We start from the raw sequence: 14,862 nt of genomic DNA on the forward strand, positions 1-14,862 counted from the left end.
GAGTCAGAGATGTTCTGGCGGTACAACGGGGAACTACACAATATCAGGCAGGTGGTTTTAATGTTGTGGCTTCACCAGGTTTACCCAGACTTGGTGTGTGCTCCTATAAACCCTTTGAGGCGCAGTGTGGGTCAGGAGATACCCATTTTCCATTGGATTTTGGCCACTTTTGACCCATGTTGTGCATCAAAGGGTTAAAGGGAGGAATTGAATGCATCATTTGAATCTTCTTTTGCACAAAGTGGATCGATCACATGCTGCCTACTTCAGTCAAGAGGAACAGACTGTTAAAATGGGGAGCTATGAAGAACATAAAAATTTATCACAGTAAAAAGTGCTGTCACTGCCAATGATGCAAGACAGGAATGCTGGTAGAAAACTATCAGTCGTGTAAGTTAATATATTTATTTAACCACTCAGTGCTCTCTCAGTGCTGCCGCTTATCTCTAACACGACAGCTGCGCATTAGATATTTTAAACTTTAAACTTCATACATTTAAACATGATACTGAAAAAGTGCATTTAGGCCTGCCACTGTCAAATAAGGATATGTGGAAATCATTTCAGTTTTTGGCCAAATCAAAGTGAAGTTAATGTTATTGACTGAATATTCTCTGTTATAAATACCCATAGAATAATCAGTTTTCCAATCTGTGTTTTATCTGCTGTAATACAGGCAACATAAAATGAACTCAACAGCAAATCAGAAGCAAATACAAAAGCACATCTGTGTATGTTGGTTGCCTACTACAGCTTCCTTACTGTAACTGCGTGGCTTCGTTCAGTAACGTTACTAATTGCTTAGGAGGTATGCAGATCTAACACATTCGCTCAGCTGAATCTGTATCACTCCTGCAGAAAATCATCAAAAAAAGAGTTGTTGAAAGAGAGCTGCCAGTTCAAAGACTCTGAACAGAAGCTCCTCCATGGCAGGTTAACTGTGCAGCATCAATCATCATCAAGACACTGAAAATTTTGACTTTAGGTTCAACATGCCTCTCTAATCAGTTAATTTCACTTTGAAGAACATCTCTCTGGTGCAGTGAACTATCCAATCGCAAACAACATCAAATATCGAAGTACTGTAATAACAAAAATGCTGAAATGAGTGTTCAAGTCAAAAAGTTCTTGAGAAAACTTCCACACATGTCTTGTATTTTTTTTTCTAACAATGACGTCACTGTTTGTAAAGAGGATATTGGCGTACCACAAAATTACACAACAGTTGAATAATTGTGTCAGTCAGGATTAAAAAGCAACATCCACATATCCAGCCCTTAATTAGAATCTACTGTATGACCTATCTCTGCACATCATCCCCTGCAGCCATATCTGCACAAGGTATGTATACCATATGGCACAGGGAAAACATCTGCTGTGATGTGTGGGAGGAGGCATCCTCAAAGGTTGCCACTGAAGCTGCCACATGAGATACTGTACTTGTGTGCATTTGCATTTTTTTTTCTTCCCATTTTCTGTTATTTATAGCCGTGCGACTGGGGATGGACTGCCTGTACAATGGAGCCATCACTGCGTGCCAGATCTCCAATCCCACACATCCACGGCGACGACAGGATGCATCCAAGCGTCCTCAGCCTTCATGCTTAGAGTGAGTCGCTGCGCTCACATTGCTCGGCGCTTGCAGTGGCAGCCCGGGGGCACGCTGGGGTTGGGGCTGAGGAAAAGAACTCCAGCAGCAGTTGGCAGTGAGGATGAGGGCGGTAATAGGAAGGGTTTTGGGAGGCTGGGTGTTGAGGTGGAGCTGTGGTTACAGAGAGAACAGGAGCAGGGGGCTGCTGAAACTCCTGCTGGGAGTCAAAGTGAAGGACGGGACAGCAGGTCATTCAGATCTGAAGTTACAGGCTTTAAATGAACTCGAAGGCCGATTTTGACAAAGAAAGGCAGGATCTGTAATCAGCAGTGGCAGGAGGATATGCTGGATATTTGCAAAACTGCACTGAGAGAGAGCATGAGCAGAACTAAACAGAAGTCTGATAAGACATGACAAAGCTGATACAATCTCATCTTTATTAAAGCCTGTCAGCCGTTGCCTCTCATATTAATGTGCTTTAGAGTCAGGAAAAGCCTGTCAAATTGCAGATTCTCTTTTTTGTGGCTTGTCTATTTGATCATTTTGATGAGCTGTGCCTCCCTCATAACACCAGTGCTCAGTGACCAAAGATACTGTTTGTATTGCTATGGCATCTCTTAGTTATATTGATGAGGCACCCATTTCAACTGTCAGTCTCTGCTTCAACATATTACATCGGAAATAAAATAATAACTTCTACATCGACTACAAAGTCTCATTGTTTACATTCTTAATAGATAAGAGACTGTGTGAGAGAAACAGTCATTTAACACATGGTGACCGAAGTTTATCATATCTAATATTTTGTGTAAAATCCTTCGCAGTCAGTCTCTGTCTGGAGTCTGTGGCTCGCAGACATAAACAGATGCTTCCTGTCTTGCCTGGTGATGCGCTCCCAGGTCGTTGCAGCAGCCACCTTCAGCTCTTGTTTGTTGTTGGGTCTCTGTGCCTCCAGTCTGGCTTTAAGCAGGTGAAATGCAGCTCAGTCAGACTGAGATCAGTCACAGATATTCCACCTCTTCACCCTGAAAAGTTCTTTGATTGCTGTAGCTGCCTGTTTACGATCACTGGCACTAAATGGTGGTCGCCTTTTTACTCCTCATATTGACAGACAACATTTCAATCTAAATGGTAACCTACAGCCCTCAGTAAACTCTGAACCATAAGTGAGCTCCTAACCATATATTTAAGAGTTAGATTACTTGGACTTTTTTCAACACAGATATAAACCTACTCGAATGAAAGCTTAGATTTGGCACTTGAAATGTAATATCCATTATTTTTCAAATTGAATGTGCAGAAGCTCAGAGCACAAAGAACAACAAATGTTTAACTGTTGAAATGCTTACATTCTGGAAAGCATTTCTACAGTAGGGTTCATAACAGTTAGTTGATAAATTCATCATTTTTTTGTGATAATCACAATCTATCAATCACTTGCAAGTTGGAGCTTCTTCCAGAAATAACATTTAAGTGAAATACACTGGCAACAATTTTAATGTTTCTCTTAAAACAATTCAAATATCTGGGTGTAGAGAAACATAGTATTCTTGGTTAACTATTGAAATAATCAACAGTGACTTGTAGCATAAACAGGGCAAGTTTACATTCACCTTGACATTTAACCAGAACAAGAATCCTGCCCTAACCTGAACGAATATTGCACACAAGACCCACAATTACTGCACTTTATATGCTCACCATCAACCTACATTTCCTTCTCCTGACTTATTGTAAGGTGACTTGTGTTAAAAAAAAGCAATAAAAAAAAAAAACTCAGGAAAAATTATAGTCAGTAATTGTAGTCCAGCCAGATGTTATGTTTTCCATTAAATGTGAATTGTCAAACAAAGGCTAGTAAGCAGTGTGATTGCAAACTTAAGCTTTTGGTAAGTTCGACAGTTTCACACATTTGGAGAGGAGCAATGACAGAGGTTAAATTAAATAAAACTTCATTCAAACTTTGGGGACCTTACATGATCTACAAAGTACCTCCACATGCTGTTTCATGCTGTGTTCACACGGCACAAGCAAAGACTCCAAACTACATTTAACATTGAATGCAGCTGTTGAGAGTGCAGACAGACTGCAAAATGTCCCTTGCTCCATGCTGCCATACATGTTATCTGCCTATTCATCCTGGTTACTCTTCTGATGGACTTCAGCTTCCTGTCAATGGCTTCATATTGTGTCATGACATGAGCCTACTGAATTTGTACTAACAAGCTCCAAACTTCCATTTGTAATTGACGACTTTGCATTTATAATTCTACAGCAAGACAGAAGGAGAAGAAAAGTGCAGAGAAAACATCAGACTACCTCTGCAATTACTACAAATTGATAGAGGTCACCATGTAGTACGAGTCCCATGCAAATAGGCATTAAATTAGTAAAACAAACTGATCTGATAAGTATGCAAACATATTTAATTTACAACATTTTACAAAATATCAGCAGAAATTATGTTCAATTGTATCTTTTCTCCCATGTACTGCCAGCATTCGTTCCATCACAACACTGTAGAGAAATAGTATGTGACTGTAAGCTTTAAGAGTAACAACTTACTGTCTTGTAACAGCGTCGCAAACAAAAACAAAAAGCGAGCATGTCAGAAACATTTCTGTGGGGAGAAACTGTGTTGTACCAGTCTTCTGAATGTCTTTGGTCTGGGTCAGAAGAATCTTTAGGTGATTTTAAATGCCAACACGATTGCTTTGCTCCTGTTACACCACTCTCTCCCCCAACATTCAGATTAAATCAGGCTGCTATTTAACTGGAAGGGTAACTGTGGCTGTATGATAATTCAATGAACTGCGTGGCTGACTGTTGAACAGCGGAGGTGAAGGAGACACTCACGTGTTTAGAGAGGTTGTCACTCTTGCAGTCGAGATCATACCTGCAGAGAAGAGCAAAAAGGTGAAACATCACAACAGAGGCACAGACGGAAAATCTGTGTAACAGATCTGTGCATGAACAGCTATCAAAACACAAATCAATGACATTAGCTAGTCTCCCTCATGATGTGGCATTAATGCTAATCATTGTAGAGACGCTGTTCAGGCAGAAAGCAGGTTTGTGATTGTGGCACCAAAAGCATTTCTTGCATGAGGCACAACACTATCAGTCACTTTGATATTATCGATGATGGTCAGTGGAAAATCTCAACATTTTAACCATCAAATTTTCCACTTTCCAATTATTAATATTGATCTTTCATCAGTTGTTTTGAGGTGAATATCTGATACACAGTAGTAAGTCTATGTGCTTTAGGCTGCATAAAAACGAAAAGAACAAGACAGAAACAATGCAGAGAAATAGCATATTTATAGAATTCTGTTTTGTAGAGCCATGTCACATGCTCTATATGCAGAATGCATCCCTCTCCATCAATAAATAAAGATATATGTAAGTTATTACATGCTTATTCTATTTTTTTTTCTATTTTTTTGCACTGCAAAGTGAAATTACTTTTGGCACAGCAAAACCAGAATACAGACCTGTTTGTGTTCAGCAACAATGTGACCTAAATAAAAACACACTAAGTTTGTCATCTAGTTTGTGTTTATCTGTTTTTGTACTTATATATATATATAAAATATTGGCTATGTTTATGTCTGCTTATGTTTGCTAGCTGTGGGTTTTCTTTTGAGCTGCATGTCTGTATTTGCCTGTGACTGCACATTTGTTCTGTGCACAGTGTGTGAGGAAACTGACATCTGCTGACAGCCTTGTATTTATCAATGTACCAAAATGCCAATTAGGAAGACTGTGATTTTGACATGATAGCTGGCAAACAGTCCAAACACTTTCTGTAGCAAGCTTAAGGATAATATCCTGGATGTCAGTTTTGATGCAATTTGGAGAACAATGCATCTTAGCGCTCCATTCTTGCTTTTATAATGCATTAGCCAGAGTGAGAGAGTGTTTGGATGCTTGAGTGTCTTTGTCTGAGCTTTGAGGAGTGATACATCACAACATTCTCACATTTTGAAATACTGTTGACTTCAACAGAGCTTTCACATTAGCGCTGTATGACTTTATGATTCTTAGTTTTTCTGTGATATGTATTGCAATATAAGAAATAGGGGATTTTTTAATCATGCAACTTTAATGACTCTATATAACTCTATATGACTAAAGGATTAATCACTGTACAATGATTTGTGTGATAATGTAGGGGAGTGCATATGGGGCTCAAATAATGACAATAATAATAATAATGATAAAAGAAGCTGTTTTGAAACCTTCCTCTTATGGTGTAACACTAGCAAAGACATCCAGAATGTTTTTTTGTTTTGTATGGCATTCATATCGTCATACAGAGCTTTGTGATGCTGATTTAAATGGTCAGACATATTAGTCATGTTGCCTGGTATGGTGGCAACAGCTACACCTGTTTTTGGTCAACACTATCCAGTCTGTAGTGGAAATACTGCCACACAACTGACGTAGTGTCTGTTTTTGCAACCAAATCTTCCTTTTATTGTTTCTCTCCTGTTCCTCGCCCATTTTGCCGCATGTCAGCAAACTCTATATCTTGTGAATGAAGTTAAAAAAAAACTCAGAATATTTAAGAGTGGAAAGACTTCCTTTGTAGATTAGACATGGAAAATAAGAATTGTGTAAGTTAATTTGCCTTACTTCACATTGTGCTTTCTATGATGTGACTATTGAGCATGCAAACATTGCAATGTCAGCGCCAAAACAATATAATGTGTATCCTTATTTCACATCATTTTATTTCACACAAAATCTCAGTAAAACTAAGAGCGGTGAAAGATAACCACAAATTACACACTGCACATACACTGTGCATATGGGACGGATCTGGATATATTTTTTTAAAATAAAAATAAATGCTGCATTCAGTGAAAACTCCATCAAATTGCCACAGCATTCCCATAACATTCTCAGTCTCAAAATGAAAAAAGGATCAAAATTGACGCAGTAGAACCAGAGATATACTTGTTATTCCATGCACTCTTGAACCTGGTGACTAAATTACCCTCAGTGAAACTAACATTTGGCCAGATATTTGGATCTGTTATTAGTGGCTAGCCTTGAGGCTCAACTAGAGATAAAGTGTGAGCTGCAGATGTCTCTTTGCCTTCAGGTTTTCCAACTTGCAGTCTTCAGAATAAGTGGCATCGCTTGAGGCGCTGTATCAAATTTCCTATGAAGCTTCTAGTGAGTTATAGGGCTTTTTATAACTTTGTTCAGGACTTGTGAATACATTTTGATGTGCAAAATCAGTGGGATTCACTTCAAAGCATACAACATTTTTTCTTCCTCACCAACCCAACAGCTGCCAAATTGAAAACATACATATTATTCCTTAAAAGTAATATTGCAGAATTGTGACTTCCACCTGGCAGCACTGCTAACTTCACAAAACACAAGGATTCAAAGGTACAGGAATCGAACAATCTAGCTTTTCTACAGTTGAAATATTTTTCCATTCTATGCAGGAAAAAAAACGCTCATCAAAAATCAGCAATAACAGGTACATTGTGCAGCACATGCAATCTATTTGCCTCTCCAGAGAGCAATTTATCCAGCTTTATTTACTTCACGCAACATGGAACCTTCGTCGGTGCGTCAGGTGTGTGTCAATATGCGTGTGCGTAGTGTGTGTGTGCAGCAGCGTGCAGCGGAGTGTGTAAATGGGAGAGCCTGAGCATTTCTTTCTACAGACAGCATGCCATGTACGATAAGGTGTCTGCTGACAAAACTGGGAGACGCTGTGTGTGACTACAGGATGGGGCAGAGAACTCCGCTACAGTGCTGATACTAATGTAATTCCATATGAGCAAGGAAACATGCTGCTGTTACGCAACATGCTGCCAGCAAAACGCACAGGTGCGCTTCATGTTCTATTCGCCCCTTGCCTCTGTCACTCCCAAATGTTCATAAATGATTCATTTAATTTTATTTAATTATGAGAGGCTCAAACAGGGACAGAGTAAGAGAAAGAGAGAGAGAGTGAGTATGAAAAACCACGCCACTCATGTAGCCTGTGTCTGATGATTTGGCTGCACATGCTCACACACACACACACACACACACACACACACACACACACACACACGCGCACGCACGCGCACGCACGCACACACACACACACACACACACACAGAGAGGAGTGTTCGCTGGAGTAGATGTTCCTCGGCGCCTTGTGAGCACACATTTGCCGCGTCCAACTGGACGAGTGTGTGTTTGTGTAGATGACATCATTGTGCATCGCCACTGGGCCAGACAGGATTTCTCTTGGTCCTGTGCAGTCTGTCTTGCGGGGGGAGCGCCTGCTCAGAGCTCCATTTGAACTGAGCAATGATGACTAATGATGGCACACAAACAAATAGGGCCGGATAGGCAGGCAAACAACAGACGACAGCACACTGACACTTGAACTTCGTTTTCTAACGGCTTCATGAAGCCTCCATAAAGCCTTCATAGCAACTGATACGAGATGCTACACAAATGTTTAGCATAACTTTCCGTGTATTCACAGCTGAAAATGGTGTTGGAAGATTGTCCAGAATTTTACCAAAAATACTGCGATAATTCCTAAGCCATGCATGTGTTTCTTTAGAGTTCAGATCCACTTACTATAAAGCTGGGTACAAGAGTATTTGCACAATGATACAATTTTTGTATTTTGGCCTCTCAACACAACAACAGTGGATCTGAAATGAAGCAACTGAGGTACACACCGAGCAGCCGCAAGGAAAAACCACTCACAGGTGAAGTGAATACCATTGATTATCTTGTTTAATGCAATGTTCTGCTGGTAAACCTTTGGTCCTGGCATTCATGTGGATGTGACTTTCTTTTATTTCTTTCTGGGTGAGTATTTCACTTCATTTTTATTATTTTTTTTTAGATCTGATCCAATTTGCCACACTTGATTAGAGAACCATCTACCCAGGGGGCTTCTGCTGGCTTCACTGAGCATGTCATGTTTTTAAAAAAGAAAAAAAAACTGCTACGAGGGGCACTGTGCATGGCCAGCAGTGAGATGAGGGTTAACAGGATTTCCAGGCACAGATAGCAGCAACACAGGCAGAGTGTGTCGTGGCTTTGGGGTCTTTGGGTAAAGAGAGCGTGGGATTGTTCAGCATCTATACAGGCAGTTTGTGGGGAGCTCAGTGGTGTCTGGCTGTATGGAAGTCCTGAAGGGTTTTGAGCCCATATGTAGAAGTAAGGGCAGCAGAGGAGGTAGTGAAGGGCTGCTGGAGCTGCAGGAGCTACAGTAAAAAGACTTCCAGACCTCAGGACAGAAGCTGAGGGGAGCAGGAGGCAGGCCATTTTTCTTGTTTTGAGGGCAGACGTGTGTGTGTGTGTGTGTGTGTGTGTGTGTGTGTGTGTGTGTGTGTGTGTGTGTGTGTGTGTGTGTGTGTGTGTGTGTGTGTGTGTGTGTGTATGTGTGTGTGTGTAGGCAGCCATGTCCTAGCTGCGAGTGATCATAGAAGAAGACAGTAACGGGGCATGATGCTCACCCACTCACAACAAACCCTGCAGGGAGCCGACTAGGCCCCACACATTCACACACTCACACACACACCATCATCTTTCATCACCCACTCTTGATTGCTTGTCGTCTCCTAACATCTTGCATGATACTCTAGCGCTGCATTCTTTCAGCACACACAAATAAACACATGAATGTTAATAAAAAAACATGCACGCGCAGAAAATATCACTGCGGTTGTTCATTCTCTACAGAGAAAAACACACACATAACATACACTTTCAAAAACAAATAACAAACATATGCTCACATTTACTGGTGCATGCACACACACACTTTACCAACCTGAAGGTACAAACACAAACCTGAACACTTCACTCCTAAATATATGCATAGAATCTTAGGTACTGACAGACTGCATAAATAGAAATACAATGCACTGCACCCAATGACACACACACACACACACACACACACACATACACACACACACACACACACACACAGAATCCAACAGCTAGCATCTCTCCTTGACCTTCATTGTAGCCTCCCACGGCTTGTAAGCAGCATGTGGCCCCGCTGACAGGCCAACAAGTAAACAAACAAAAGGGCCATTCCATATTTCATGAGCCACCACAGGGATATACAGTGAATATGCGTAGGGCTCAAAAACAATAGAGAAAAATTCACGCCACCTTATCATAATTACTTGGACAGCTCGTCTTTTAGAGCAACATGAGGAAATGTGAGTTGTTGTTGTGTTTTTCTTTAACTTAACGCACCGCAATCTGAAATACAGGTGTGTCTCTTGCAGAAAATGTAAATGTTTTATTATTAGCTACGATAAGAACTTTTCTGTCATATAATTCACCAGGAAATCTGTCATTATCAAAACATCTGAATTTAATGAACAATCATTCAATCTGCATTTTTTCTAACAGCCAGAAGGCGACGACTCTTTTGGTTCCAAAGAGAAGTCTGACTGAATAGAGATCTTTGAGAAATTGACTCTACTTCTCACTAGATTTGTTTGACATTTTCCAATGAGTTTAGGCTTCAAGTTTCAAGACTTTTTGAATACAACATGCTGTTCATTTTGTAAATTGTAGTTCCATTTAGAGTCAAAAAGATGATAAAGCAGAGCATGTTTAAGGGTGATGTCACAGTCTCTACATTCAGCTTTTATATAGTGTGTAAGAGATTGTAAGTCCAAATCACTGTGGTGAAATTTGGCCCTGGAGTTACTATTTGCAAGTCTTAACTTGTTCGCATGATTCCAATTGTTTTTAAATACATATATAGACAAAGTTTTAGTACATTTGTTAGCCGTTTGTAAAATGTCATTTCTGATGTGAAAATAACTGTGTTAATAATATCAAAAACTCTGACAAATAATTTGTTTTTAATTGTGCTCTGTTCTCAATCAATCAAGTGCCATATCATTCAGTGTAGTCGATTGTTTCCTTTCATCTAATCTGATCTTTTGCTTTCTAAATTGTGACTGTTGCCTGTTCCATGTGTACCCATGATGCTCTGTTCTACTCTAACTTTTAATATTTGGAGCATGAACATCTCTTCTTGGTGTAATATGGGTTGTTGTCTAAATGAACTGAGCTGTAATTCAAGGAAAGGGAAGGAAAGTGCTTGATTTATGCCTCACAATCACTGGCTTCTTCGTCAACTACTTGGCTACCAGCGGACTAATCATACTCATGCAGGGGCATTATGCCAAACTTATACTTGACTATCACTGTAGTCATACATCCGTACGAGTGCTGTTGGCTGCTGCAGGTCAATACACATCTCCATCCTACTCTTTTTGCACCATTTTTTTTAATACTGTGGATGTAATGTTGATGTACACTACCAGTCAAAAGTTTGGGGTCACTTAGAAATGTTCTTATTTTTGAAAGAAAAGCAGCTTTTTTTTCAATGAAGATAACATTAATCAGAAATACAGTCTAGACATTGTTAATATGATAAATAACTATTCAAGCTGGAAACGGATGATTTTTAATGGAATATCTACATAGGGGTACAGACGCCCGTTTCCATCACTCCTGTGTTCTAATGGTACACTGTGTTATCTAATGGTCTTGAAACGCTTATTGATGATTAGAAAACCCTAGAGCAATTATGAGTTTTCACAGAAAACATGAAATTGCCTGGATGACCCCAAACTTTTGAACAGTAGTGTATATGTATCATTAGGGGTAAGTTCTCCAAGCAAAGTCATTGTTGCAGCTCAAGTTCTTTGATGTATGAAATTAAAGCTGAAGTAGACACAAACCTAGAAAGAATCTGGAAAATTTTGAAAGTCCTCCGTCTAACCCATTGTGCTGCCTGATCCGGGTGTCACCATGGGCTTTGCTGCTATTAATACAGTCTCATCTGATCAGTGAAAAGCTCTGTGAACCACCTGACTTAAATACCTTTTGAATTAAGATATATACCGAAAGATTAATATGGATCTTTTTTGCCCAATAGTGTCCGAAAATGCCGCTTACCTTCACTTTAATCAGTAAAAATTAAAGTATGGCTTTACAAAGTCAAATTTCCAGTGTCACACATTCTTTCACTGCTCCAGGCATGGAGAGTTTCTAGAGTTCAAAATGTCAATAGACTCATCGAGTTGCCACATACAACATAAAATGATACACACTGGAATCGTCTGAATTTGAATGAAGACACACATTGAAAATCATGTCTACAAAAGCTTGTGTGAAATATTATGCATGAGGAAACTTAAGAGGATGGGATGTTGAAATGAGAGACACAGAAGGTGTTTGTTGTTTTCCACTATGGTAACTGAAAAATCCCCTCTTTTTGCAAAGCATGTTCTATTTAAGCTCTGGGAGACTCTATGCTGACCCAGAGATACCCACTCAGCGCTTAAGGCAGTCAATTAAAATTGTATGATCAACTGTGTCAAATGCCGCACTTAGGTCTAAAAGGATTAAGACCAAGCAATCTTTTGCATCTGCTGTTAAAATGTGCTTATTTGTGACTTTCTTAGGGGCTTTTTGTCAACTACATAGCACCCTAAAACGTGACTTGAATCTATTAAAATATAATGTGAGGAAAAAAAGATTAATAAAAGTGGCTTTAGGGGGTTTGTTCCATTAACATACTGCTGTGACGACAAAGTTGTCATTTTGTTGGATACTACGATGAAACGACCAACACCAAATGGACCACAATCATCATAAAATGAGTGATTCACTGTGGCCATCTGGCCCGATGTTGTCTTAAAGTGTTGTATGAATGGGATGACTCCAAATGGAAATGCTGGGGAAAAAGTGGCATGAAAAACTTGTCTTTTATTTAAAAGAGAGAAGACTTTACATCTCCCTCTGCGAAAAACCATGAATATTTCAGTCACAACTCAACTTTGCTCCACACAGAGCAGCACTTTCACCCACGCCTGCAGAACACACACAAACGCACAAGAACAAGCACACACACTTCAGCACGCATAAGTCAATTGTTAACTCACAGGTCAAAGCGTAGATTCTGCCTCTCCTCGAAGAAGTAGTCCAGAATGAATTTTCGGACAAAGTCGGGGTTGAGGGTGTTGTCTATGACTTCTGTCCTGCCGAACTAGAAGACATATGAGAAAAGTGATGTTTGGTTACTGGCTGTAGGACTCCTTCAATTACGCTTACTTTGTTATATATTCAGTTTATAATCCTATAAAAACACTAATTTTGTGATGGTTTATTTGTTAAAAGTTGAAAATGTACTCGTTAATGACGCTGTGCCGCAGAATCTTTTGTTCACTGCTTAAATTGAACACACTTAAGTGCATTTCCTACCCATAATGTGACAAATGTTTGTGTGCCAACATGCCAATCTGCAAAATCATGCTGAAGTTTACCAGACTGGTGAAGGTTTAGTCATTTCCTACAGCGAACTACTGAATCTGACAAAGTAAGTCCTAAATGTAGGTATCTACATCTGATACTGTAGGTATACTATTTTTTTCATATTACAGTAACTTTTAGTGTTAACTTTTCTCTTAAGTTTTCAATTGCAGTAGTAGTTCTAAGGTTAAAACTTAGGCCTAGATATACAGCAAGTACATGCTTTTAAAAAATAAACAAAAGGATATTTTTGTAAAAGTAATCACGACTTTATGTTATTTATATATTTATTCATGAAATATATCTATATGTTTTTTTCACAATCAGATCTTTAGTTCAGAGCTATAGAGGGCCAAATTATTCCACTTTAACTGATGGAATTTAGGTAGCTAACTATACATCTGACTTTTATTTTATTATTTAGTTAATTTTATGTTAAGGAAACCTGACATTTGTTTCTTTTAATCGTTATTGCTGTAATTTGAGGCTTGTTGTGTTTGTAACTGATCTACCCAGTATAGAGCATCCGTACAAAGCAGTGATTAAATAGCATATTAACAAATATAAATCTGAACTGTTTTTCATTCCTTTGCTGATTTTGTGTTTTAGAAGTAAATATTCCAGCTTCACAGGGCTGATGTGGTTTCCATCTGTCACGTAATCATTTGGCACGCTCTTTTAGTTCCTTACATGACGTAAGGAAGTCGGCCAGTCTCAATGGGTGATAGTGGCATGTCAGCCGAATGTTGCGACTTCATGGATCCCAGACAAATGGAAAAACTAGTTAGTGGTTGCAGAAGTCTTCTAATACTCAGAAATAAGACCTGGGGCCTCTTTTGCAAAATTTGCAGCTGTAATTTACAATGTGAGATATTTTTTTCTAAAAAAAAAAAAAAAAAAAATCCATAACTGGTCATCATGTTATCATTTAACAAATACTATAAGCTGGTTCAAAGGAAAGCTTTCTATATATTTTTATTTCTACGAGCCTTGTACTGTTTCAGTATCTAGCTGCCCCCACCATCCCACCACTGTACTCACCTCTCTCCATTCCCTGTTGGCTATTCCTTGAGTGTACAGGACACAAACTGTTGAATTAGAAACAGAGAAGGGGAGACAAACAGGAGAGGGTTAGACTGATTGAAGAGTATTTAACAATGAACAAACAGCGCTGAGAAGTCAGCTGAGAGCGTGTTCTTTCCCTGGACCCCAACATGAGAGGAAAACTCCCTAATTAAATGTCACTAGAACTTTGCTTGCAGCACGATGATATTTCAGAGAGGGGAAGATGAGGGAGCGAAGGGGAGGATGGGGATGGGATGAGTGAGTGTTTGTGTGGGTGGAGGAAACTCCTTCTTATTGACATTCGAGCATCTCCATCCCAAGGAGTCCTGGAGTGTTTTTTGATGACAGACCACTGGTGAGAACAGAGTGAGGCAATCAGCTGGCACTAAAATGACATTTCATTTGCATTTTAGCAGTCGTTACTGTATTCACACACATCTGTCACATGGCAGCGGCTGACAGCTATGAACCCCACTGGGACCAGACACCGTGCTTTAACTGGTAAAGAAAGAGTGAATAGTGTGATAGAGGAAATGCAAAGTAAGATTTTATCATGAATAAATTACAGTCGACACTCTCCTTCCAACTGTGAATACAATATAAGTTCTAGATATTTATTTTTAATATGTGACAAAAAAGATGTCATCATGTAGCATGTCGTTATTTTTTGTAGCTTGTGCATCTTATCTCTTTTCATATATCTGACAACTCAGGTCTCTCCTTGCAAAAGAGATCTTGATCTCAGTAATACAAGTTTGATGAATTAATTTGGAGTGATAATTAAGTGTTCCCTGCACCAGTAATTCCTAGGTTCAAAGTGAGGCCTAGATATAACATACAGTATTTGTATACTACGTACAGGTTTTCTAGAT

The 14,862-nt window shown here is 39.3% G+C and overlaps 1 protein-coding gene across 1 annotated transcript in view; it reads right to left on the reverse strand.

Moving 5' to 3' along the window:
• Positions 1–14,862, reverse strand: part of LOC111571170 (copine-8-like) — a 77,552-nt gene that overhangs the window by 39,883 nt on the left and 22,807 nt on the right. The window contains exons 3-5 of the mRNA XM_023274251.3: positions 13,967–14,013; positions 12,559–12,662; positions 4,448–4,487 (exon numbers count right to left, since the gene is read on the reverse strand). Of these exons, the coding sequence (XP_023130019.1) occupies positions 4,448–4,487; positions 12,559–12,662; positions 13,967–14,013 (191 nt within the window). The remainder of the gene's footprint in view (positions 1–4,447; positions 4,488–12,558; positions 12,663–13,966; positions 14,014–14,862) is intronic.

Source organism: Amphiprion ocellaris, chromosome 3 (genome assembly GCF_022539595.1).
Source record: "Amphiprion ocellaris isolate individual 3 ecotype Okinawa chromosome 3, ASM2253959v1, whole genome shotgun sequence".
Classification (NCBI taxonomy): Eukaryota; Metazoa; Chordata; class Actinopteri; family Pomacentridae; genus Amphiprion; species Amphiprion ocellaris.